Below are 26,884 nucleotides of genomic sequence, written 5' to 3'. Positions count from 1 at the left end.
GTGTGTCCGTTTTTTGTTTCTTTGTGTGTGTGTGTGTGTGTGTGTGTGTATGGGTGCATACTTACTGTGTGTGTCTGTGTGCCTGAGAGTGTTGCGGACATGCAGAGTAAATTTCTACCTTTGATTGTAGAAATTAAATGTTTACTCATTTGCACTTTAAGGACGACTTCCTCGCTGACTGTGGAAGCTGTTGTTTTATGGGTCGCTGTTGACAGAAAAAAAACGTCTCTGTGAAAATGTTTTATCTGAACTGTTTGATTTCATAGATCAACCATCAACTTTTGTCAAATCACTGTCAGGATCAACACATTTGTACATTTCCTTGAATTTGACTTTGCCTCATTAAATCAACATCCTTCCCTTAAAGTAAAAGTGTATGTGCCTGGTGTTGCTTCCAATATAAACATGATTTGAAAAGAACTTGCCTTTTGTGGAGTTTTTATTGTTGGATGAACACATTTATGATTTAGCGAGAAATGTGAAAACACTACTCATAGTGCATTATACTAGTCTGTAACATGAAAGTGATACGTCTGCAAGCAGCTGAGAGAGATGTATTTATTAATAAAAGGCCCTATTAGGATTTATTCTATTTTAAGACTTTAAACAGAGTTGATGAAAGACTAAATCAAAACTCATATTTATGAAAATATTGTATTACAAAATGTGAACTTTTGATAATGTTAATGGTTGAACATCCCTTCTTTGGTATTTTTTTGCCACTTGGATGCAACAAGTGGCAAATAAACCACTGACAGAACCTTCAAAGCTGATGATGGCAAAAAGATGCTTATTCACACTCCCATTGTAGCCTATCATATTTCTGACAACATGATAAACGTCCAACTTCTTAGCTTTGTATTTGTTCTCCACCCACGCCTTAAGGAAATCTTCTGCTGCTTTGGCCTGAAGCTAATCGCTAACTCTAGTTTGTTGTCGAGCAGTCAAGAAGCAGAAAACCCAGATTTGATACTGAAAGGTTCAGTATGTAAACTCCTTTGATAGGAAGCTCTCAATCAATCGGGCATGGAATTATGGGCCTAATTATCTCTGCTACTCCACCCACCATCCCCGAATAAAACGAACTCTGAGTTTACCATGAACGGGCAAAATAAACCTGAGGAAGAGAATATGTTTACCATTGATGTATCCAGGTGTAATTTACTTGTTTTTTTCTTCATAGCAGCACATACAGCAACAGTACAGCAGCTTTTTGTAGCAATGTTACATACGGTGTTTCTATGCCAACTTGAACATGTCATGTCTGTCATGGCGACAAGGCTTATCCCGTTACAACTTCAATATTAAGGATTTCTCTGGATTTTAAAACTTTTGGAAATATTTGAGATAATGTAAGTGCACAACAAAATAATATATAGCCTGCTGTATAACATAGGTCTAGTCCATTTTTAGATATTTTAGTGTAAACATTCTAATACATTCTACATTTTTGTACCTTTAATAAAAACGCAGCATTAAAAAATAAAGCCAACATGATTGGAATGACTATTGTTCATTTTTTAGATTGTTATGCTTGCTGTAAGATTCATTAGTTTTGGATCCTGAAATCCTTCTTGCTTGGATTGTAGTTGTAGTCCCTTCTTTTTACCTGTCCTGTACATGAATTAGTTTTATCACAGCTTGTTGAAAATGACTGCTGCATGTTTATCATTCAGAACTACAAAGATCTTCATGATGTCATATTGCATTTCATATTAACGGAGATGCTTTTACTCTTCATATCCGAATCTTTTTTACACACAGATTGTGCAAGATACAGTACGTAGTGCTGAAAGTTAGTTAAGTAACTCACAGACATATTAGATAAAGTGATGACTCTGGGGTTTTTGCAGCTATTGGTTTCCATGTCAGCATTTAATACAGTGTGTGAGCATGAGACCGGTGCTCTGTTTGGACATGTCAGGAATAGAATAATATCAACATCCTGCTGACTTCTAGCTGCACTGCAAGCCAGGCATTTTCATGTTCACAAGGGGGCGGGGGGGGGGGGGGGAGCCTGAGGCCATAAATCTTCAATTCCTCTTCTTCTCTCTTAGAGTCATCAAGGAGTGTCAGATAGCAGAGGAGCCTGTTTTGGTTTGTAACCAACATTGCAACACCCTGCAAACCATAAGTGGTCTAATATCTGTGTCTCTGCTGTTTATCAGACATAAACAACGTCTCATCTGCAGCATTCGGGAGTAAATAAAACGAATAGACCAATTTAGAAAAGCCTACACGTGTACATTGAGCTGTCAGTTTCATAGGTTTTCACCTAGCTTATGAGTTTGTAAGTGTACTAGAACAGCCCTTTCTTACTGACATTTTTAAAACTGTAAGAACCTATTAAAAATATGATGTAATATTGATCACAGTTAAGTGTTGTCAGATGTTTTCAGGTCCATGACTCCTATTTGTTTCAAGGGAAAAGAAGACCTTTCAAGTGTCATTTTGGTCAATATAAGACTGCTGATGGTCTTCACGTTTGTGACTAACTTCCTATATTTATTTTTTACTAAAGTGTATCAAAACGAGATTAAAAACTATTTTGCTAGTTCAAAAGTCAAAGCCGTCTAAAGGGACAATGCTGCTAGCTTTTTGACTACCTGAGATCTGCAATGGCTTTCATGCTTGACCAGGCTGTTAGACTTAACAGACTGTGTGACACATGGCTTGTTATGGGGTAGTTTTATATATTTTATATATCTTATATATCTGCAGAAGGCAGAATCAGAACATGTGACCCACAAGCTCATCCAGATCATCACCACATACCTCTTTTTCTCTTCTCTTCTTCTACCTCGCACAGACTCCTTGCCCAGTCCTTAATGTCCTTGGTCTGGACTCTCTCTCTCTTTATAACAGTTATGAATGTAGGCAGGAGAGGTACACGCACATGTGACCCTCAAGCCCAAGGGAGGAAGTGGGAGTGATGTTTACACCACAGCAAAAATTAACGCATGGATACAAGCTGTGGTGAGATTGTTTGCTTTATGCTTTTTTTTTTTTTTTTCACCAAAACAAATGAAAGGCTTCATTTAAGTAGGATTTATTGCAGGACTGTTTTGTTGTTTTTGTGACATTGCTGAAGAGTTTTGTTGATCTCTCTCACGGTAGAAGCCTGGAAGGCTTCATCATCTTACAACGCTTACACAGAGTTCTCAAAAAGATCTCACTTCTTGTTTGCAGAACTCACACTTAGGTCAAGTCAATACTCTCTGACCAGGTCAAACTCAGAAACTGTGAGCGGTAACATGTCGAAGGTTAGAACACACTGTACTGCACTGATGTAGGAGGCAGAGCAAAGGATTTTATTAATCCTCCCCTCGGTCCTTACTTCCTGTGGTTTGACCCTGGTACAAACTCTGTCACATGTCAACATCTTCTTTTAGGGGAACACGCAAGAGTGTATTAACTAAAGGTAGTTCAAATGTAACAGCTAGAATGACTATTTCTTTTTCAAACTCTACACCTTCTTAGGTCAACATAAAGTACTATATGTTATACTTAAAGCTTCTAAAAGTTAAGTAAGTATATTTAAATGCTTCATTAAAAGTAGCAAGTTCTTCTTCCAAATCCTACTTGTTCAAACAAGCAGCAGTATTATTAACTAAATATGCATAACAGATTTAAAGTAAAAGTACTCGTTCTTCAAAAATGGCCACTAGGATTCATATATTTTCAAATTTTATTTAACGGGTAACAAAAAGTGAAATAACCCATTGCATTCTAATCCCACTAAGGTGCAAACCAGTAATATCAACACAGTGTACCTAAAAGATTAAAGGGTAACATTTTTTAAAGCGGTAATTGGAATTCATACATTTTAATGGCATTTATTAAAGCAAATTTACCAAAATTCTAAGAAGTTCATAACACGTAGAAGAACAAGGCCCATCATCCAAACCCTCTTAAGGACACATAAGGAAGTACGATCAACTAACTGTACTTGATGTATAAAAGGTAAAAAGCCTCTTTCTTCAAAAATGGCTTACAAGATTTCATAGTATTTATTGCAGTTATATACCAAAACCAAAAGTGAAATACTCCATCACAATTACAAGTCCTATATCCAATCATTTTATAGAAAAGTATTTCAACTCATGTACTTCAAGTATTGAAGGTAAAAGTACAAATTACAAAGTAAAAAATAAATGTATTTAGTATGAAAGATAATAGTAATTACTCTTATAAAATGGTCCCTGGGACTCCAACATTTTCAAAATAGTATTAAAGTAAGCCTAAATGCAACAATACCCAAATGTTTAGGAAGCCCACATAGAGATATTATACACTAAATGAAAGTATTAAGAGTAAAAGTACCCACTCTTAACCAAAAATGGCTCTGTAATGGGATTCTCAGAGCAAAAGCTACTGAGTTTTTCTTTCACTTATTATATTACATGTCCATGTTTTTGAAAGCACACATGCTCCATCTAGTGGTCATGATTGGTAGCACAGAGTATGGTTAGCAGGGCATGTGCTGGCAAGCTAGGGTTTTTTTGGGAAACTGGAATCTTATCTGACCTTCATTTGCTCTGCCTAAATATTTCTGTCCTCAGCAGGAGAAACTGGATGTAAGAGTTTGCTGGAAACGCTCGGCTGAACGTGTAGATACACGCAGATTTATACAGTCACGAGAAGTTTTAAAGGTTAAAATGAATGAATGTTTATGGGAGTCTTTAATTGGGAATTTAATTTGTTTCCACAGAGTTCTAATTTTTTGATTAAGTCATGTTTTCAACTACATCTGGCCTGTGTGTGTGTGTGTGTGTGTGTGTGTGTGTGTGTGTGTGTGTGTGTGTGCGTGTGTGTGTGTGTGTGTGTGTGTGTGTGTGTGTGTGTGTGTGTGTGTGTGTGTGTGGCCTTTGAAAGAATAGTGGCCGATGTTTCGGTCTGATGGGGGGATTTTTTGCTCATGTTGCACAATCCTGGATACAAATGTGGGCTTTGAATATTCTCCCACACTTTTTAGATGCAAGTTCTCCTCACACGGTTTGAACTTGGCATCTGGTTTTCATCCAATGTTGCTTTATAAAGTGGACTGACAATAAACACCCCCAGAAGGATTCTAAAAAGATCCCCAAGAGGGTGTTGTGTCTCGGTGTTTCGCTTCTATTTCCCTCAAAATTCTTACGTAAAGGTTTCCTGTAAATTCATGATTTTTTACGACCATAATTTCCATGAGATGGTTGACATTGTATAAGTAGAAGCAGACTGACTGATCAGATAAAGTATCAGACAAGTTTGCAACAGGCTAAGCATGGTTAGCAGCTGTGGGAACAAAGCACATTGCAATGGGTGTCAGTGTGAGAAGAATAGGGATATTCAAGAGTTTGTTTTTCTCTGTATGTCCAAGATGTTATGTTTAAGAGGACATATGGCGTGTGTGGAGCTAAATGCTTCTGTCATCAATTAAACAGAAAATGAATCCTCAACAAGCATGGTCATTTAAGTGTTTCAATCATTGATAAATAATTAACGGAAAAAGATTTTCTCCTTCTTTAGAAAACAGATTAGCTGATATTTTTGCTGTTGTGTCTAATTGAAAATGTATTTGAACTGTTAAAAATGCACATGATGACACTCTCGAAAGTATTTTAAAAAGTAAGGCTTTTTCACTTTTTCCTTTATACGGACAACAAGATCAGCGTCCCCCTTCACCCCGAAAGGATGGACTGTAGGTAAACCCATTTTCTGAAGGGTCAACATTCAGGAGGAAATGAAAGTGGAGGATTTTTAACAGGGTTATCGGAGTTTTTCAAAATCAAACTTTATCTGCATTAAAACATTATTTTTGACTGATCTAGTTTATTTATCTTCTGTAAGCTTTCTTTATATTTCTTTGATCTAAAAGGCCTCTTAATGACCTTTAAATGAAACTGAATGTGTTGGTGAAACAATGTGTGACACAGAAAACAATGATGAAGATTTGACTTGATGAAAAACTGGTGAGGAAACTGAAAGTCTGTCTACATTACTGAATAAAAAAGCAGATATAAATGAACTTAAAAAAGTGTTTACACTAACAATCTCCCACTGAGAGTTCAGCAAGATGTTTATATAAACAGATTATTTGTTTTTTTTAGAAAGAAACATCGTTGTTTGTATATTTCTGTAATTTGGCTTCACTAACTGGTCTAACATAATGTCTTTATGAGCATCTAACAGCTGAATAAACTGTTGATACTATCAATAAACATCTGGATCCAACAAACACCTCATTGAAAATCTCAAACATCACATTTTGGCTGTTCGGAAGTTTACTCTCAAACTTGATTCTGAAGAATATTACATTTATTCGTAAAGGCCTGACGGTAAAGAATAAATGACAGAGGATCTTTAAACATTTCACCAGATGTGTCAGATGTTTCTCAGCTGACACAGTTCGAGAGCAACGAGATGTTTCCCCACATTGTTCACTGTTCACAATTAAGCATACATGTCTGAAAAATTAAAACCATATCGAATGAGTCAGTCCTCTGTCACAATATTAAAAAGTAAAAAAAAATGGTCATACAGTTTATTATGAGGCATCATGACTGTTGTGCTTTTCCATAATATCACATCATGTGTGAAAGGTTCATAGACATTTACTGTCAAATGGGACAAAAGGCCACAGCAGCACCAAAAGCCAATCATGATAGTAATGATTTAAATAATGTTTGCCTCATTTTTACTGGGTTGTATCAATGGGATGTGATTTTTCTGTGAGTTTACTATCAATAATCATTCATATTTTGTATAATACTTCTTGCACAGTGATGTAACTTGCAGCAGGTAAAGGAGCATTTTCACTCATCCCAAAAAACACCCTGAGGTGTTTTAAAGGGACTGTGTCATCACTTTTTTGTGTCATTATAAACGATGATGAACATGTCAGAGGCCACATCTCTGACTGTGCAACGGTTGCCTCAATCTCTCATCATCTGATATGCAACTGTGTTGTCTGATGAAGTTTTAAAATAAGTATGTTGATCTTATCTTATCTTAGATCTAATACATACAAATCATCCTGGGTTATACAAATACATGTACAATTTTCACATTTTGTTCAACAGCAGTGTGATGTCATCATGTTAACCGACTTTTTCCTCAACTGACTTCTAGTGCACTTAATATGGGGTACATTTGTAATCTTTGGTTAAAGGGAAGGAAAGGGCACATAAAGGGTCAGTTCATGCAAATCCCAAAATTCAATGTGTTCAAAACATTGACAAATTCATTTATCAGAATTAGCAGAAAGAAACATACATTTTCCAGTAAAAGTGTCCCAGTTACAATAGATTAGAAGCTGACATATTTCTGTGGATCTACTTATTCCCGGAAAAAATAGCCCCAATATAAACTGTTGGCAGTGAGCTGTGTGGATTAATCACAAAAAATGGGACACTGTTTTTGGAAAAAGAAAAGCGTTGCTGTATATTTAAAAAAAAGTGCTGATAGCCCTATAAAAATAATCCTGCTGGTCTCGAATGTATTTAGGTGGCGACAGATATCCCCTTTTAAAAATGGGTCAATATGGCCAAGTCTGCATCGCTCAACCTCTCTAAAATCAGGTGAAAAGGAAAATGCTGTGTAAAGATAGAATCAAAGCTAAATGCACCGTCACAGGTAAAGTGTGTCTGCTTCTTTCAAGCGAAAAAGAAGTTTGCACACATTAATACTTCAATACAACTTTGATGTTTAAGCCCCGGGACAGAATATTCAGGCCAAATCTGGAGCTCTAAAGTGTGTCACTGATGGCCCGAAGGCCTCCGCACATCTTTGAATGTGCTTGTGTTAAATAAAATCAACATAGTAGGCTCTCTGTTTGATGTTGTGCAAATGGCAGAGAATCTAAAGTGATTCAGGCAGCAGCATAAAACTCCATTTGCATCATTGTGATTCATCAGCACCTTAAAAGTATTTTTTGCCTCGTGCAGGACTTGCTGCAACATTTGCATGACTTAAAAAGTCTGTTTGATTTCAGCTGCATTACACAGTCAGAGCATAATGACGACCACGAGCTGCCTTCCTCGCCTGTAGCTCTGTTGTGTCTCAGTGATGAATGATATGGTAGGGTGGAAGCGCTATCTGCTGCCCCCTGCGGGTTGACGGCGGTACTGACGTCATATGGAAGAAAACCCCTCTAATCTCCTTACTGCAGACAGCGCGCGCCCTGTCACAGCCATGCACACATGCAAACGCGCACTGCACGCTAAACGTGGCAGTAAATAAGATTGTGGACGCATTTAGTTTTGGTACAAAACAAACCGTGCATGTTTGCGAAGGGGGTAATCCATCTTCCGGTTAAGCTATAACCATGAAAAAAGACGTGATTTCTCCTCAGTCTGAATAATAACAATGATTCTTTTTTTTTTTTTTTCCTTTGCAACAGAAATAATAAGTAAGAATAAAAAAAAATCAAGCTAAAAATATCCTTTTAATACTCATCCTTGACTCAAGTCAGGTGTAGTTATCTACTTGCCATAAGAAACGATAACTTGTTATAAAAAAAAAAAATGCTAATTCACCACAGCATAACCCGTAGCTGTGAAAATAGCATGACGCGTCTGACAGGCTCACACATGCGTCTTTACGCACGCGCACTGACCGCCCACTCCGCCGCTGTGTGTTCGGGCGGATTGGCTGCTAAAGATACCAGCTCCTGCGTGCGCGCTGTGGTTGGCTGCGGCTCTGCTGGCCATTACGTTATGCTTACTCCACGCACACACAGGCAGGCAGCTGGAGAGAGGGACGACGTAATGGTTTGATTCCCTGTGCATTTGCGATGGTCGTCGTCCTGACTTTACTCGGCAGATTCCTCGAACGGGAGGTGCAATGAAGGTACGTGGCTGCGCTGCGGTTCATTCGCGATTTGTGGATGTACTGACGATGCACATTTGTGTTGTTGTTTTACTCGCGAGACTGCACCTTACAGGCAAGAGGATACCTCAATCCAAATGTCAATTAAATGTGTTTGTGCGCGCTTGGATGGGAATATATCAACAGGCTCGCGTTTATACGTAGCAGTGAATCTTTGATTGGAACTTGTCATATTCATATTCCCACCCTGCTGCCCTTGCGACACTCTCACGGTGTGGTTTTTGAAATTTCCTGGCGTGCAACCATGGCAAGGCTTCCCCTGCGTCTCTAGTCGTCCTGATAAACAGTAGGTACAGTGTGTAGCCTTTTAACGAGTCTGCTGTGACCCCAGAGTGATAGTTCAGTGGACTAAAGCCGCTGCAGAGACGTCCATTCATCGTCAGGCTCTAATCCGCTCTAATGAGATGAGAGTGAGGTAGTGAGTGAGGGGGATGTTTGGGGGATGTCTCGATGGGAAGAAGAGAGATTCACCTCTCAGGTCCAACCGGGCTGTGTCAGGAGTCTCCTTCCGCTCCATGTAGAGTGTGTTTGTGTATGTGTGTGTGTTTGTGCTGCAGCATTGGAGAGAGGAGGGGGGGGGGGGGGGGGAGAGAGAGAGAGAGAGAGAGAGAGAAAGCAGATGATGATGCTGTCTGGTAGCTCGAGCTCTGAGGACTGATAACGGTGAAGATGATGGCGATGATGTCATCGGTGCCGTGGTGGCGGCAGGTTTGTGGAGAGTCACGGTGAAAGGTGAGGAGGAGGCAGGGCTGTCACTATACCTTTACCGTCCACGTCATCGTCATTAATACTGTGCACAGACATCATGAAGAATACAAGTTGCCTCAGTGTTCGTCATTTTGCGATCAAGACACCCTTAAACCAAGAGATGCAACATAATTAAGTAGGCTACATTCATACCACGATGCGTGACTTACCTGAGAAGAACATGCACCAAAGCGTCTATTCTGTGGGACCTGCTACTATTTCAGAGTAAGAGACAGGATATTATGAGCAAGGACTGAGGGTTTCCCCTGAGCAGCAGCTTCAAGCTAAGTTGCTGCTCCGCTCAGGCTGGTAAGATGTTTTTTTTTTTTTTATAGCTAAAGGTTAAACATCACTGAAGGTGAAAAAATACACTTACAAGAACCTTGTGTTTTTAAAAGCCATTTTAGGATACATCAAGATTGTGTTGGAGTATCTAGCACTTTAAAAAAAAATTGTTACTTTCTTAAAACACATGTAATATTTGCATGTTTGTTTTTTTTTTAAATGACAGGACTAATTATCCAGCAGTTAATCACTTTGTTTTATATTGCCTTTGCTTCTACCGCCACTCTGCATGGAAATCCAACATGTCTGCAGCTCCTGATACTGAGATGAGAGAAGAAGCATTACAGCAGTGGATGAAACCTTAAGTTTTACTTGTTTTTGTTTTTTTTGGGGGGGGGGGCTCAAGGCCACAAAAATTTTAGGTCCATTTTCTGCTGCGGAAACAAACGAAAAGTATATCGGAAAAAGCACAAGAATCTAGCATTGAACACAGCAGCCACAGTCAAGCTAAGATAATGTCTATTTCCTGCAGCTTCATCATCAGTACTTGTGTGATATTTGTCATGCACTGGGATCTGCCATTTTTCACTCTCGCAGGGCAGCATAGTTCATCTTCCTAAAGCCCGTCATCATCACTCACTGTGTCCCTGGGAATCAAAATGGACGAGATGTTTATTGACTAATCTGCTTTAGATTGAAAAGCAGCTTTTCTGTCCCTGTGGAACAGCGTTGGCTAAAGTGTATACTAGCATACATCTGAAACAGGAAACCATGCTGTACAGTATATTAACAAAGCCATTTTAATCAGGGATAGACCCAGTGATGTTCGATTATCACATATGATACATTCACGTTCCTTTTTTACCATTTACCATTCTGTACATCCTGGATGCAAATACTCACAAATCTGAGATGAAACTATAAGATGTAGCACTGCAGCCAGCGTAGTGCATTATTCTAGATCCATAAACAGACTTCTTCTAAAGTAGATCAAGACATCAGAAGCTATACGAACAGTCCAGAGGGCACAGCAGATTCTTGTTGTGGTGCTAAATGAGTCCAGTCATGTTTTTTCTATTGCAGGACAGTCTGTGCAGCAGGAATACATCTCTTTTATTAATGCATCAAAAGAATTCTCCAGGCTAAATCCTCCACAAAGTCCTCCCCCTGCCTTTGCAGTAAACCGTGTAAGTCTGTTATTTTGCGGACACAAATCCAGACTAGTGGTGGCAGCTTCAGTTTTATGCGCACATCTCTTTGGTTGTCTGCTTTCTGGCATCTGCAGGCTCCAGACGACTTCACTGAAGTGTTTTCATAGGTCGAATTTACAGAAAAGAATGCATGTATTGTCGAAAACAGTCATTAATTGATTTTTTTTGGAGTCAGCATTACTCCCTGATGCAGCTGAATTCCCCTCTGTCAGTATGAGTGACACAATGATGCCAGAGGAAAAAAAAAAAGAAAGAGGAAATGAAATGCAAGAGAAAGCAGTGGATGATGGGAAGATATAAAGATGGTGATACAATGTATGATATTACAGTGTTACTTAGACTGAAAACTTTTGTGGAGCTGCTTGTTTGGTACTTGCAGAGGTCACTATAGGATGCTCAGGACTATATTTGACCATGCAGTGTTTCCCTTACCATGTTTTGTGGAATGGGGGCCCACTACCCCAACATGACCGCCCACCACCCCAAAATAAATGCACAAAATACTCTGTTTATGTGCACTATAATTTCAGAAAAACACTAACATATCTTATGTATTTTATCTTATTGTTTCCTCCTTTAATTTACAACAAAGAAAATATTGTCGGGCACCATGCCCCCACCTGTAACAGATTGACCTGGGGAAACAATGCTGTGTGTGCCATGAGAACATTTTCTGTTACCTCTCAAACAGGAGCAGCTTTAAGATTTGATTTCTCAAAGAACAAATCATGTTGCAAATAACTGGTAGAGTTAAAACATTTTTTTTTGTTTATCCACAGAATAAACCAAAAATCTATTGACGTATTTCTTTATTAAAACACATTTGTTTCACTACAAACTTTAGTATAGCTTGACTCGCACAGAATAACATTCAGTACACCATGATAAGAGTTTGGTTCGAATTAGCCACGCGCAGACTGTAGTGAACAACGGTGCATCAGTTATTTGTGTTGTGCTGAGAGCCGAAGAGAATATAGAGAGAGAAGCAACAGAGGACGAGATAATCCCACTTTTTTTTTTTTTACATAACGTTATTTATCCTTAAAAAACTACAATAGCCTACAATACCCATAATGCAACTTCCTCCTTGCACATCTTTTAAACCCCACACCTCCAGATTGATATAATAAAACAAAATAAAAGCTTTGTGTTTTAAGTCTAAGCAGAAACTATTAACCAAAAACAACTCTGATGACATCATCAGGGTTTCTATATTTAGGCTGCTTCAAAAAACTCCTTCAGAGGCATCAAAGACATATTACTAACTTTGTAGCTGCAGGACACTTCATGAAATGTAACTTGATATTGTTCAAATGAAGGTAAACAGTCTTCTGTCCTGTTGTCAGGCCTGATTCAGTTTAAGATAAACATCCAGTCTCAACATGACCCATTTAGACTCCATCATGTCCCATATGGTAACTGCTGTCTCTGATTCAGGGCAATTTTTGAGACGTGATCCTGGAAAGCTGATTTTATGAGGTCAGATTGCTGTTCGTCCACATGAGGCCTGCTTGTCTTCCCCCCCCCTTAGTTTGTTTTATTTAAATCTGAACCTCGGTTACATTCTGTCCTCTCGGTGTTTGTTTGTGTGCAGACTTCAGGCTGCTGGCAGCTCCTGTTTGATGTTAAAAATCCAGCAGCCAAGTGAGAAATATCTCAATTATTCCGTCACTCGGCGCTTCCAAAGGTGACTGGAAGGACAAATACATAAATACAAAATTGTTTCCCTGGAGGCACAGCTTAAGTGATGAAGCCATAGGGGAAATGTAAATTGTCCAAGGGAATTAAAAAAAAAAAACAATGTAGTCCATGTGATGTTTCCTCTTGTCTCTTGTTTGTTCGGGACTCCCTGCCTGCAGAGCTTACAGTGTGCTAATTGCAGTGACAGAGGGGATTCATGTTGCTGGATCATGGCCACATAAGTCTGATTTCACTGGCAGACAGCAGCGGATCTCCGTCTTGCAGAACGCAGTAAATATTCCTTTTATTAGTTTTTTTTTTTAACTGCCATATAGTTTTTTTTTAGCAACTGAACATCAGGTCAAGTGTCTGCCAAGGGCAAAATATCCAAGTTGTTACAGAAGATAGTTTTATGTGGCCATAAAAGTGGAGAATATAATGATAAGCCAATTACTTTTGTATAGACATATATGTCATACAATAACAATATATACTGTTATTTTAACATCTACTGCTTCCAGCCTTTCTAAGTTCACATTTTGTAGATTTTTTCTTCACTGTAATATCACAGAAAATGGAATACTTAGGGACTCAGCTCTATGACAGCTGAGTAATATCAGCTGAGTTGCCCTGTGGACAGATGGACAGGTTGGCCTATTGGCAAATAATTTGGCATTCACTGATTGCAGCATCCTTTACATATCTGTTAGAAAAGCTATAAGCCCAATGTTTCTTTCTACTGGAAGGCTTTTAGCTTTTGGAGAAAGAAAATTGAATGGAAATAACACAAGAGCTGAACGCTCTATTTATGTTTGTTAACATAAATTAAGTATGTTAAGTTCCTTATGTGTTTCAGATTTTTTTTATTTCACTTCTTTTCTATGAATTTGTTCATTTTATTTGATTGTAGTATAACAGTATTGATGTTTTCAAGTAGAATGTTTTGGATGAGCTGAGTAAGCACTGAACACTGCTTCTTGTAACGCTGGCTACAAAGGCTAATGAAGCAGTTATTGTTTTCATAATAAAAGCTTTTATGTTTAAATTCCAGTTTGTTTCGTAAACATGCACAATTCAATTTGTCCTGACTCAAAGATCTGAATTACTTTAATGATTTGTTTTAAGAATGTTGCTTAATAGCGCATCCTCAGCCCAGATGGAAAAATTGGATGGATGAATCCATCCAGCAAACCGTCCACCATTTCCAGCGTAATGACATATCTAACCTTTAAAAATACGTCCTGGCTGCCTCGCTGCAGCAGGGGAAAGCCTCCCCCCTCCTCTTCCTCCTCCTCCTCCTCCTCCTCCTCTTCCTCACTGTGACTCCACATATAGTTGCTCATTCCTGTGCTTACATAAGCAGTCCCTAAGCAGATGGGTGAGGTCAGATCACAGGGTGTTTGTGACAAGTCAGAGCAAAGAAGAGAAGTAGCGATGCCCTGTGAATTCCATTGTTTTCCCCTCACAGAGAGCCGGGGAGCACAGAGGGCTTACATTATGCTCATGTCAGCTATTGATTCTGCAGGCCGGAGGAGGAGGACGAGGGAGAGGGAGGGGACAACAGAAGACATATTCTCTGCTCGCTGTTCTTTCTCCCTCCCTCCCTCCCTCCTCATCAGTATGCTCCAAGGAGCCGTGGCTCCCATCACGCCATCTTTGCTGCCTGTCTACGTCCGGCCCCGTGGTCAGCAAACAGATCCGGCAAGACTCTGAACGCTCGCATTAACTTTACAGGATGAGTTTCCTTTCTTCCTGAGGACTTAAACGCAACGCAACATAATGTCTACCGCAAGTTATTTGAAGTGTGGTTAAACTGAGTTGGGGAAACTTCTTTGTGGCTTATTTGTGTATCAAATTGTAAAAAAAAAAAATGCATGCAGTGGCATGAAGTAACTCTTGTCATTAATAGGAGCTTTTAGAGTCTGCTTGTGTCTCATTATCTCTAACCTCACAGGCTGGTAAAGAGCACTCTACATAATGTGCTGCATGATATCTCTCAGCCGTCCTCTGTCTCTTCCTCATTCACTTGCTTCCTCGATGTTCTCTCTCAATAATGGAAGACTCTCTACTTAAGCTTGTTATGGTGTCATTGAGCGAACGACTGTGGTGTTACATCAGTATTAAGGATTCTAGTAAGGTGATACAGAAACATTAACACATTGGATAAGTAGTAAATAATTGATTTGAACAGCATGAAAATGATCAATCAATTGTCATGACCGGCTCAAAGGCCATGGCAACCAAAGGGAGAGACACTTAGAGTCAGTAGAGAAAAGTGTATTGTGCATGTGTTGGTCGGAAAAGGACGATGAAGTAACCAAACAAGGCACAAGCAGAAAGTCTCCCTGAGCAGACTAAGGTGGCAGCTTTTATACACCTACCGATTGCATTTACCTGCAACACCAGAGAAGAGAAGAGAAGGCACAACCTGACAGGCCACAGGGCCGTCACACAATCAACCATTCAGATATTATTTGTGTAGCTCTTTTCATACTATGTATGTAGCACAAAGTTTCTTTACATTAGAAAACAAAGCAATAAGCAACAATATGACCCCCCCACCCCACCCCACCCCACAATCCATGCACAAATTAAAAAAAGATGACCCTGGTGAAGGCCACAAGCTGAAGCGCGTCGTTCTAATTTGTTAATCGTTTCGGGACTAGACCTTCGTCAGGCGTAAGGCATATTCTGTGTCCAGACTTTTCTGTTGTCTCTAAAATGTTTTTTATTTGTGTGTTTATTCTTTAGGCAGGGGCCTCGTCCATGTGGGCATCATGTTGTGGTCTGCTGAACGAGGTGATGGGTACGGGCACAGTGCGGGCGCAGCAACCGGGGTTCGGCGCAGGGGCCGGGCCCTTCCGCTTCGCCCCCAGCGCCGGGTACTCCACCTACCCCCCCACCAGCTCAGGGGGTGCCGGACAGCTGTGCAAAGCCTGTGGACTGGCGTTCTCTGTCTTCAGACGCAAGGTAAACTACACTCTGTGTATGTTTTTTTTTTTTTTTTTTCTTTGTCCGTTGATGCTGAGGTTTTTCCACATTAAACTGTTTGTTTCAACTGAAGAGCAGCTGCCTGCTTTCATTTCATGTCAGCATTTTCAAATAAAAAATCAACGTTCAAAGAGGAAACCTGCTTCAGTAATCCCTCACAGCCAAGGTTTAGTCAGCTCTTTTCTCTCCGTTTGAATTATGTAATCATTGCGTGCACTTGTGAGCAGGGACTCCGTGGTGCATTCAAGGAAACACCGACATTCATTCAGTTGTTTTTCTCTCAGGACGAGCGCATTTATTTCATCTTTATTTTACGATGCAGGTTGGCTGAACACATACTATTTTACAGCGCCGTCATGTGAACGGTTTACAGGAATGTAATAGCAAGAACAGACTTTTAGTTTAGTTGAATAATGTCACAGCAAGTTGAAGGCCACCAGAGGCGGCTCCAGGATGATCATGTCTGATTTATCTCGTAAACACAAAGCTGGAACAATTGTTTAATTCAGGTTAAAGACAGTGTGAGCAGATTTTTAAATGTATTAAACAGAAACAAACAGCTGTAAAGGTACAAATACTCTACTAAAGTACAGTTTAAGGTACGTTTTCTTTATTTGAGCATTTCCAATCTTTGCTACTTTGTACCATCTTTTAACTTTCTTTCAGAGTGAAATATACTCTAGTCCTCTACATGTAACTGCCAACTCTAAAAATCCTTTATATGTTTTAGTTTCTTGAGTTGTTAACAGCTCCAGCACAGTGAGATTTCCCAGGTAAACTTCTCAAATGGTTTCATTTTAATAACTGCAATGGGCATAACAGGTAACATATCCACCATTTATTTTAGAAATCCTGAACTTTTCTTTTCTTCTTTCCAATGCTGTTAATTGCAGAAACCCTGGGCTCTCCCTTGGAGAACACTCGCCATGCATATTCAGGGTGGCATTTGAGTTAAATGGCAGAGTATTTGTGTCTGTCTGGAAGACAGACGCTCTGAGATACTGATGAATCGCTGCTGTTTTTACTCTGAAATCACTTTATCCTCATATACACACACACACACACTTCCCCTGACTCCCTGGACACACACATTAGTGTGTCAGCGTGATATTTTTATCGTGTAAAAAAAGAAGCGCCAGGGGATTAACACAAAACGATTGAAGAAAAGTATGTGTTGCTGTTGGAAATATGCTTCTGGTGGACCAGAACATGTTTGTGAAAAGTGATAAGGAATGGCTCAGAGAAGGGCTGACCTGCTTTCTGCACATTTGAAGTGTCAATCTACTCACTGCTCTCTATCAGGAGGCAGTGTGAAGACTGTGAAATGTCAAACATCACTAGGAACTGCTCATAGCTTTTTCTCTTTTCTTTATTCTTTCTAAGAAGTTACAGAGCACACAGGATGTGTTTTTGGTTTCTAATGCTTCTCGTTGTCATGGGGATTCACCAAAGACGGCTGACTGTCTATCATTAAATCACAAAATGAGATGAAAGTGTTTGTTTTGTTTTATGATTATCACAAGATTATTTTTTTCTATGAAAACATTTGTGTATATTTTTTTCTAAAACTTATGCCATATTCCATTTTCAAGTAAAGATTTTGAATGAATTTAATGTGAAATACCAATTTTTATTTCCAGAACAGAATATATTAATTGGTGCTTTGACGTTAAAATCCAATGTGGGTCATTGAAGTCAGTCCAACTTCAGGATTTGACATCAAGCCAATGTTGGGTTTGGATATCACTTCAATGTCCAGTGTTGGTATTTTACATCAGTCCAACATCAAGTTATGATGTCACTCTCCTTGGGTTGTGACATCAATCCAAAGTCTGGTTTTGATGTCGATCCAACATCAGGTTTAGATGTCATCCCAATGGTGTGTTTTGATTTTAACCCAATGTCAGGATTTGATATCAATCTAATGTTGGGTTTCGACTAAAATCTAATATCGGGTTTTGACATCAATGCAACGTGAGGTTTTTTATGTCAACACAAGGTCAGGTTTCACATCATTCCAATGGCGGGCTCTGACGTCAAATTTTGGCCCAAATCCCAATGACAGGTTTTGAAGATGGTCTAACACTGAAGAAAGAATCTGATTATAATTTACAAAAACAATTCAGTTTTTCATCCAGTGTTGGCAGTGAACTTCAATTCAATGTTTGTTAATCCAATATCTGCTTTTGTCATCAGTCCAATGCCAGGGTTTGACATTAATCCAAAATTCAGGTTTTGATGTCAACCCAGTTTGGTTTCGAGCTACATTTTAATACAACTAACCTACACACTGAAGATGCTTTTGAATGCAAATATTTTGTCATTTTACCTCATATATTACTGAATAAACTAATGAATGATGATTCATTTTCTGCTGATCGACACGACTAAATGGATTATTAACAAGACGTTTCGGTGCTCATACCAACATATGACAAAAATATGCAGAAAAGATAACATGCAAAATAATCACACTGATGATAATTAACATTCACTCTGTTTTAATATCAGTCAGATCAGTTTTGAATCAGTGTGCTTAGAATAATGATTAAAAAACTGACTGAATTTCTGATTAAAGTGAATTTATTTTAATTCTCTATTATCAACCAGTTCTCTTTAATGATGTGGTTCAAGTCAGTAAAAAACAAGGGATGTAGTGACGTTACTGATTACTCATTTGAATATAAATGAGGACTTTATGATTATTTATTCAAACAGAAGCTTCAGTGACTACGCCTCCATCATTTCGCCCATTATTTATCATTAAAGTCTTTGAAAGATTTCTCAGAAGATGCTTCATTTATTCATGAAAAGCAACATGGATAAATAGTTTACTGTGCTAACAAAATGCCTGTTTAAAAGTAATGGAGTTTCTTAAATGATGTCCAAAACGTTTGGTTTCTTCACTCAGTATTCAAATCAATTCTGATCACATCTCGTCTCTCCTTCAGCACATCTGCTGTGACTGTAAGAAGAGTTTCTGCGCCCTGTGCTCGGTGCTGCAGGAGAACCTGCGCTGCTGCACCACCTGCCACCTTCTGCGTGGCACCGCCTTCCAGAGGCCTCGGCTCATGCAGCTGAGAGTTAAAGACCTGCGCCAGTACTTGCTGCTGCGCAACATCCCCACGGACACATGCAGGGAGAAGGAGGACTTGGTGGACCTGGTGCTGTGTCATCAAGGAACGAGGGAAACCCCGAGACCATTGGTGGAGGAGGAGGACGAGGAGGAAGAGGAAGACGAAGAAGAGGACGAAGAGGAGGAGGAGGAGGAGGAGGAGGACACACATGAAGAGGAGGAGGAGGAGGAGGAGGAGGGGGAGGATGAAGGGGGGGATGACGACACGGACAGTCTGCACTCACTCCCAAACTCGCAGGCTGCTTCGCCTCCCTCCGCCACACGCTCCGCCTCTGAACAGTCTGTGCTCTCCGCCTCTCAGGGAGACGTGCTCAGCCCCAGTGACAGCTCAGGGACCACCAGCCAGGTCTGTTTGTGTGTGTTTGTGTGTTTGTGTGCGTGTGTGTGTGTGTGAGTGTGTGTGTTACGTTCTCTCATTTACATATGCCATACTTCCTTCACATCTGTCCTCATTCTATCACAGATAATTAATTTCAAAGGTGAAATCTGCTTCTTTACAAGTTTCATTTTGGCTGTTTTAAGTCAGGAGATCTTCCTACAAACCGACAAACACCCTCTTGTGCATCTCTTTTGATGTCAGATGTTTTTTCATTGTATTTTCTGGTTAGGGTCAGGGTCTTCCTTGACTTGACTTTTTCTGCTTTATTTCTCCATAACAATCCACAACATTTCATTGTGTTTTCTTCCCCCTCATTCATACAGAAGAATCTGAGATTTGCAGCACAGGTCCAGTGTTCAGCAGCATGCAAACGTGACAGCTGGAAACAGCTGTGTTAGCCATGTGTGTATGTGTGTATGTGTGTGTGTGTGTGTGTGTGTGTGTGTGTGTGTGTGTGTGTGTGTGTGTGTGTGTGTGTGTGTGTGTGTGTGTGTGTGTGTGTACAGAGCCCTTAGACTAGCCAACGATGCAGCTTAAGCTCTTTGCCTTTTTTAGGTCGGTTACATGGCTGAGTCTGTTATGTAAGAGGCCCACAGGTTGAGAACTCCCCACAGCGTCACAGCTGCAGCCTGACAGCAGAAACACAACAGAACATCCCTGCTCTCACACCCAACACACTTCATCTTTTTTTTTTTTATTCCACCTCTGATTTCCAGGCATGAGAAGTTTTTCATATGCCTGAAACTCAAGTTATAGACGACAGCCAAGCTTAACATTGTGTCATCTTTAACCTTTTATGACTATAAAAGCATACAAATCTGAACTTTCGATTTTCCACGATCTCTTGTTTCTCGGCCACCTCAATACTTTTGACCATTTACAAGCAATGATTTCTAAATTTGATTTGAAAATGGAAAAAAAAAAAAAACTTGAACTAGACTGATCACACTTCAGCGCTCAGAAAACTTTCTAGGTCTTGCGTCCCCTGATTTTAAACTGTATCTCTGCTTATTTCTGATAAAACCTTTTAAAAACCTGATGTAATGAGGGAGCTGCTGCATCTTGAGGTCAGATAGAACAGGCACTAGCTAAACCACATAGAAGTGCAGATATAATGTTCTGTGGGATGAAACCTAGATCAGCATGTAGAGTGTTTCAACCAAATATTGCGACTCCTTTGCAAATCTGGTCTGATGCTTAGAAACATATGGATTGTAGTGTTAAGTTATGTGTCTGTTCTCCAATATGGTATCTTTACAATCCACTGCAAAACTCCAGCCTATATTATAATGCCAGCTCGGCCTGTGGGGGATTTAGACTTCTAGATTTGTGTAATAGAGATGAACTGCATTAATTTCAATAACTAAAGGATCGATGTTCTCTTCCTTGGTTTTTCTTGGTTCTTGTATTTACAATTGAGAGCAGCAATCTGTGGCCATGGAGTGTGATGGGGATTTCCTTTATCCTCTTATCCACTAGACACTTGGCTAAACCTTCAGAAAAACTCTACTGGGCTGGTGTCCACCCTTTTTATAATGATTTGGTCTCCAAAAGTGCCAACACTCTGGGGGTGACTAAATCCTAGAACTGTGACATTGAAAGACAAAACCTTGATCTACACTGGGACAATATTTTCATTGATTCTTTGATTTGGAACAATGATTAAACCTTCCATAACACTTCTTTCTTTAAATAGTCATGACTTTAGCGGCTTGAAAAGCTTGACAGAAGTCTTTGTTCTCTAAATGAGTTTTCTTTTACTTCCACACTTGGCAGAACGATGTCTAACATGAAGTCAGAGAACATTTGTGCTCCACAGAGGTTTAGCACTTTTTGTGTAACAGGACTTGTGTGCTCCTCTTTGTGTGTCTGAGGAGTCCAGCCTGAGTAAAAGCCTGATGTTTGAACGATACATTATTAACACAACTCCAGTGCAGGTCTGCTGAAAGAGAAACAGAAGATTTCCCTTTTTTTGTATAGTGTTGAGACAGCATGACGTCACACACAACTTTTTAAAACTTATTTCAGCTCTTTTGTCGAGCAGATAAAAGAATAAAGAAGCGATATCTTTTCTCCACAGCACATAAATGGCTGAGATTAACAGAGTTTCACACCAAACAGCGTCTCTGCTTTTTCTGCTTCGTTTATTCTTCTTTCATCCGGCAAAATCCTGACCTCCACCTTCAAAGACAATAATTAACTGTGCATTTAGAGCAACAACAAAGCCTCTATTCTTTTATTAGATATCTGAACAGTGGCAATTTAAAGAATGAGATCACAGGGGGCTGTGAAGTCATAATGTATCGTGGCATTGATAGTAATACAGAGGCACAGACAAGTATACAATGTAATCAGGCATAATAAATGTGCAATCTTGTTAAGGAAAGGAGAAGGCCTCTAATCTACAGTCAAGGTTAATTTTTACACTTGGTTTTGACTGCACTCTGTATCCATATTGTTCTAACAGCAGATGCTGAAAGAGAAACTTGATATTTGGAGATTAAACAGTAAAATAATGTGATTTGAAGGCTGAACATGAAATTAAATGTATTATGTTGATTTCTTCTCAAACAGGAGCATGAGGACACTCCCACTGCGTCCCTCTTGAACCTGGAGCCCACAGAAAATATGATGGAGGTATGACACGCTTCCATAACTTTGAAGGTCACATGTTATCCTCCTGTTCAACCAGTTGAAACAAGTCTCAGAGCTCGTTCTCAGAACAAGTTTATTGTTAAAAATCCACCCTGATCCTGTATTTCATCATGTCTATAAACCCCTCTATTTCAGCCCTGCTCAGAACAGGCTGTTTCTGTGTCTGTACCTTTAAATGTAAATGAGCTGTGTCTGGCCACGCCCCTCTGTGGAAGAGGATGTGGCTCGGGCTTTCTCGCAGCATGCCCATTTGTTTATGGTGAGAAGGTAGACTCAGAGATCAGAATAAACATCTACCTGTGGGAGTGTCAATCGCCTGGGGGAGGGGTTACTGCCCTCTGTGATGTCATGAAGTGAAAATCTCCAAACGGCTTGTTTGAGCACACATTTTCTGAAAAGTGGAGCAGGCAAAAGACAGAGAGGATGGACTTTTCTCATTATTGGGGGGCTTGTAGACAGACTGGGGACACGTATTAGTGTTAGAAAAACCTGGTAAAGTGAATTTAGCATAATATGTGACCTTTAACAAACATTACTGTGAATGACGAGGCTTTCAGGGAACACAGAAAACGTCGATAATCAACAGCTCCTGTTCCTCTTGTGTATTGCAGGTCAGTCCGGCAACGCAGAGGAGGATCAGGGCTTCGCTGTCTGATCTGGACAATGAGGAGGCGATAGAAAACCTCTCTGTCCGCCAGCTCAAAGAGATCCTCGCCAGGAACTTTGTCAACTACTCCGGCTGCTGCGAGAAATGGGAGCTGCTGGAGCGAGTGCATCGACTGTACAGAGAAAACCAGCAGAACAGAAAGTCCAGTAAGAGATTTCACTACTTCTTTGCTTTGTTTTTGCTTCTCTTTTTGGAATATCCTTCTAAACATCAATGTTTTGTGAGATAAAAACATGTTTCTTTTTTTTTCTTTTAGTGGAAAATGTCAGCATAACAGCAGGTAATTATTGTTTTTATTAGCACAATACATCCAAGTTTAAAATGTTGTCATAGCTTATTATTTGAACACTGATATTAACATATTAAACCAACATACACAATATAGTTATATTTAGTTCATGTGATGTCAATGATGCTGTTCTAGGTTAAAGGGTAAAGTCACAGTTGTCTGAACTAATAGATGTTTTTTTTATTACTGCCCCTTTTTTATTTATAAAGTGGTTGCATATCCTCCACCTCTCTGCAACAGTGGTGTTGGAGGTAAGATGTTTACATTAAAAAAAAGCCACCTTACAGCTCCATCTCCTCCATAAACACAAACATTGACCATGTGGTAACAGTAGAAGCCTGCTGCAGTATTTCTCAACTCTCTCTCATCCTATATATGATCACATTACGGTCACTTGAGTCATTATCTCCCAGTGTCTTCACACTCTGCCACTGCTGGTTTTTTTTCCCACAGTGTGTATTATTTCATTGTATTTTGAAGGACAGCCTCACTTCCTGTCAATAATGCACTCTGTGTGAGAGCTTTTATCTCTTGATGACCTATCACTGCATTGGCAGCATGCCTCCATCAGGTGTAACTGCATTATGAATCTTTCTTGAGGATCTCTTGTTGACATAAAGAGCTTGTATCTTATTAGCCCACTTAATAGTCAGTCAGCATACTGTAAGTAGAGGGACAGCAGACAGGGAGAACATCGATCGGCTTTATTTTATATCCATCGTTCAAGATGTGGTCAAACAGAGTCAGGTTTAGGCCAATGAGCTGACAATCAGCCATCAGACATTTAACCAATACGTTCTGTACAGGAGTCATTTGTTTTTCTGATTCTTTTCTGTTTGTAAGAAGAGGTGATAAATGTAAAGTCACCATTCATTTTTTTCTGTTTTTATTTCAAACGTTCAACTCATTGAAGGTCAATTATTCGAATAAACACAATCGAACATCTCTTTTTCCAAACATTACTTCTCCAATTTCAGGATTTTTTTCAATGTTTTTCTTTGTTATTTTCTGCACTTTTAACAAATCTGAAAAAATACCACCTTTTATTTGTTTCTTGCTCTTTAAACCAATTTATGGTCTTTAAGGACAATCCTATTCAAACCTTAATACAATTAAAAATACTTTTGTGATCTTTAAAAAAAACAACCTTGATTAAAAATGAACCAGAAAAGTTTTAAAATACTTTTTTTTAAGAGACTAAATGAATAAACCAAAGTACATTTAGCCAAAGTAAATTATATTATATCACCTCATATAATTAATTCCATCAGTTAATCACCAACTGCTTTGCTTAATGTGTTTTGTGGCATGTCTTACACTTCATCAGTCATTATTGCTTTATATCTACTTCCACAGTACGGTACATCAAAAATGTTCTCATTTTTCCATTTTCAACTATTTTTTTTGTCTGAGCCTGCAGAGAAAAAGTGTATCACAGTACATTTTTATATTTCTGTCCACAGATGGGGTCAAAACTCAGCTGGCAGCAGATGAAAACTTGTGTCGCATCTGCATGGATGCCATCATCGACTGCGTGCTGCTGGAATGTGGTCACATGGTCACCTGCACCAAGTGTGGAAAAAGGATGAGCGAGTGCCCCATCTGCAGGCAGTACGTGGTGCGGGCCGTGCACGTCTTCAAGTCTTAAAACTCTGCGTGTGTCACTGTGTGTGTGTGCGGCGGGGAGGAGTTTCTCACTGAGGATGAACTGCTGTGCATGACGTCTGGCAGGGTCTAATGCTGCAGCGGGTGCGCGCAACTTCCCCGGTCTCTGAAACCAGACTGTTGCCTCGTGCCCTCCACGGTTTCCTTCTCCTTTACTAACTCATGTTCCCGCCCCACTTCTCCTCCTGCTGGACCGTCATCAGCTGCACCAGGACCCTCTTTCTCAGCGGTGTGATAACATACCACAGCAGAAACGCCCTGCCATCACTCCCTGCTCTCTGTTCTCTGTTTAGTTTCACTCACAGGAGAGGAGAGGAGAGGAGAGGAGGCGGTCCCATGGACACTTGAAGAGGATTGTTTGGGTTTTTCTGTGTGGTGGAGGGAGGCGGGGGGGGGAAAAATATAAGATCCCAGGGTTAGAGTCAATATGGTTTACACAGTCATGCCACATGACACTGTGTAATCTCCCTCAGTGTTCTTAAAGATGTGCAATATCAGAAAAAAAGAGACTTACATGTGTTTATAAAAATAATCTTCTTTTTTCATTTTTTTTTTTTTCAATTAAAATGCACCGAGTCATCTGGTCTCACACACAAGAGGGTGTAAGGTGCCAAACGTCATGCCTTTGATCCATATTTGGTTTCACAACTTATGCATCCGTTTACCAGCAGGCTTGGTGTGGTAGTTTACTCTTTAGTTGTATTTTAGGGAAGTGAAGTGTGTACAAATAAATATTTGAGCATATTTGGGAAGGATGTGATTGTTTTTGGCATTTCCTTCAAAATAACGTGTGAGGATGTGATTTCTGCAGAAGAAATGAGCAGTGGCAATACATTCCTTTGACATCTAAAGATGGGAGAGTTCATTGATACACACCTTTACAGCAGCAGTTGGACAAAACAAAATCCAAACTCAAGGCTCTCCTGTACTTTTAACTCATTAACTGTGTATAAAGATGGACGACATGTCTCCACCTGCTCCTGTTGCACACAAGTGAAACCAATTTCCCCTCTGGCTATGGGGGCTCACAATTAAGGCATTTAGAGCAAGAGTCTGCATAGTTGGACCCATGTCCCCTCTGTCAACATGGAGGAGGCGGGGTTTATGCCCTTTACTGCATGTCGTCCACTTTTATATACAATCCAGGTTTTCAAACACATGACTTCGGCTTCTCCAGCAGAGGGTGGTTGCCCGCTTTTTAAATAGAAGGGTCAGCTAACAATAGTTGTATATGAATGATTGCTGAACCATCCTTTTTCAGAGGAAGACCATGACGTGCATCAGATAAAAACTCATAAGTTGACCTTCTTTTTTTTTTTTTTACAGACAGATTCCTCTTTTATTTTCTACAACATCCACAATGCAATAGCATTTTGTTTTAACTTGTACTGAGTGTCTTTCTGTGTTTGTGTGATCGTTAATGTGTGGATGGTTAGGTAGGTAACGGGTGCTACTTCCTCTTTGTTCCAGTGTAACATCGACATATCTTTTTGTAAAGTGGTCCATCATGCAGAGAGGTCGAGGACGCCTGGTTTACTTTAACCTGTTATGCAAACTAAACACTTTACGTTTTCTTGTCTTGACATCCAGTTAAGTCAGACGCCACTCAAATATCTGTGTGTACAGTATGCCTGTGATACGTTCAGTGAATCGCATAGATTACTTATATTGTTGTTTACTGATCAGTCATTAAATGTATATTTTTCCATTTACTTGGGAGACAACATGATTTAAAATTTAAATTATTATTATGATGGAGGTTTTAAAAAAATGAAGAATAAGACATTTTTCAGAATGTATTTCTGCTGGTTTGGGTCACATGACTCCCTCAGCCCGCTGATCGTGTCACTCTCTCACCATGAAACCTGTGACAGTCATGGTTTTGGTTTCAAGCGCTCTTTTTTTTTTTTTTGTCGTCGTCTGCTTCGGATCCAAACATGACCCAAACACCATGCACTGTAATAAACACTGTAACTCTGTAAGTCTGTGTGTTGATGCTGCTGTTTTTAAAAAGATGTCATTCACAGGCAGCTACAGTAGAATCAGTCGGAGGTCATCCTGAGCACTCATAATCCTGGATCTTTATATTTTGGAATGTTTGAACCTTTTTATTTTGGTAAAGAAGAGAAAATGATTTATTAGATTCAATAAAAAGCAGTATTACAAACCAGACAGTTAAACCCTGCTCTTCATTTATTCATCAGGCTGCATGTTCTTCTCTTAAAGCTGTAGGCGAGGTAGGCGATCATTCAGATGTAATAACAGACCAAATGTAACTGTGAAGACATAATCATGTTTTTTAAAATCCAAA

At 39.6% G+C, this 26,884-nt stretch overlaps 1 protein-coding gene across 2 annotated transcripts; it reads left to right on the top strand.

Moving 5' to 3' along the window:
- Window positions 1-8,679: 8,679 nt before the first annotated feature.
- On the top strand, window positions 8,680-26,745 carry rnf34b (ring finger protein 34b). 2 transcript variants are annotated; one of them, XM_061061815.1, is made up of 8 exons: window positions 8,680-8,829; window positions 15,543-15,761; window positions 18,734-19,264; window positions 21,872-21,934; window positions 22,564-22,765; window positions 22,876-22,899; window positions 23,118-23,159; window positions 24,372-26,745. In XM_061061815.1, the coding sequence occupies exons 1-8, from the start codon at window positions 8,824-8,826 to the stop codon at window positions 24,554-24,556; spliced, it is 1,272 nt and encodes a 423-aa protein (XP_060917798.1). In that variant the 5' UTR covers window positions 8,680-8,823; the 3' UTR covers window positions 24,557-26,745. The 2 variants fall into 2 exon arrangements, with proteins under 2 accessions (XP_060917798.1, XP_060917800.1); XM_061061817.1 differs by lacking the exon at window positions 23,118-23,159.
- The last annotated feature ends 139 nt before the right edge of the window (window positions 26,746-26,884 follow it).

The sequence above is a fragment of the Labrus mixtus genome, chromosome 17 (genome assembly GCF_963584025.1).
Source record: "Labrus mixtus chromosome 17, fLabMix1.1, whole genome shotgun sequence".
NCBI lineage: Eukaryota > Metazoa > Chordata > Actinopteri > Labriformes > Labridae > Labrus > Labrus mixtus.
Note: the sequence above shows the minus strand (reverse complement) of the source record. Positions and strands in the feature narration are given on the sequence as shown.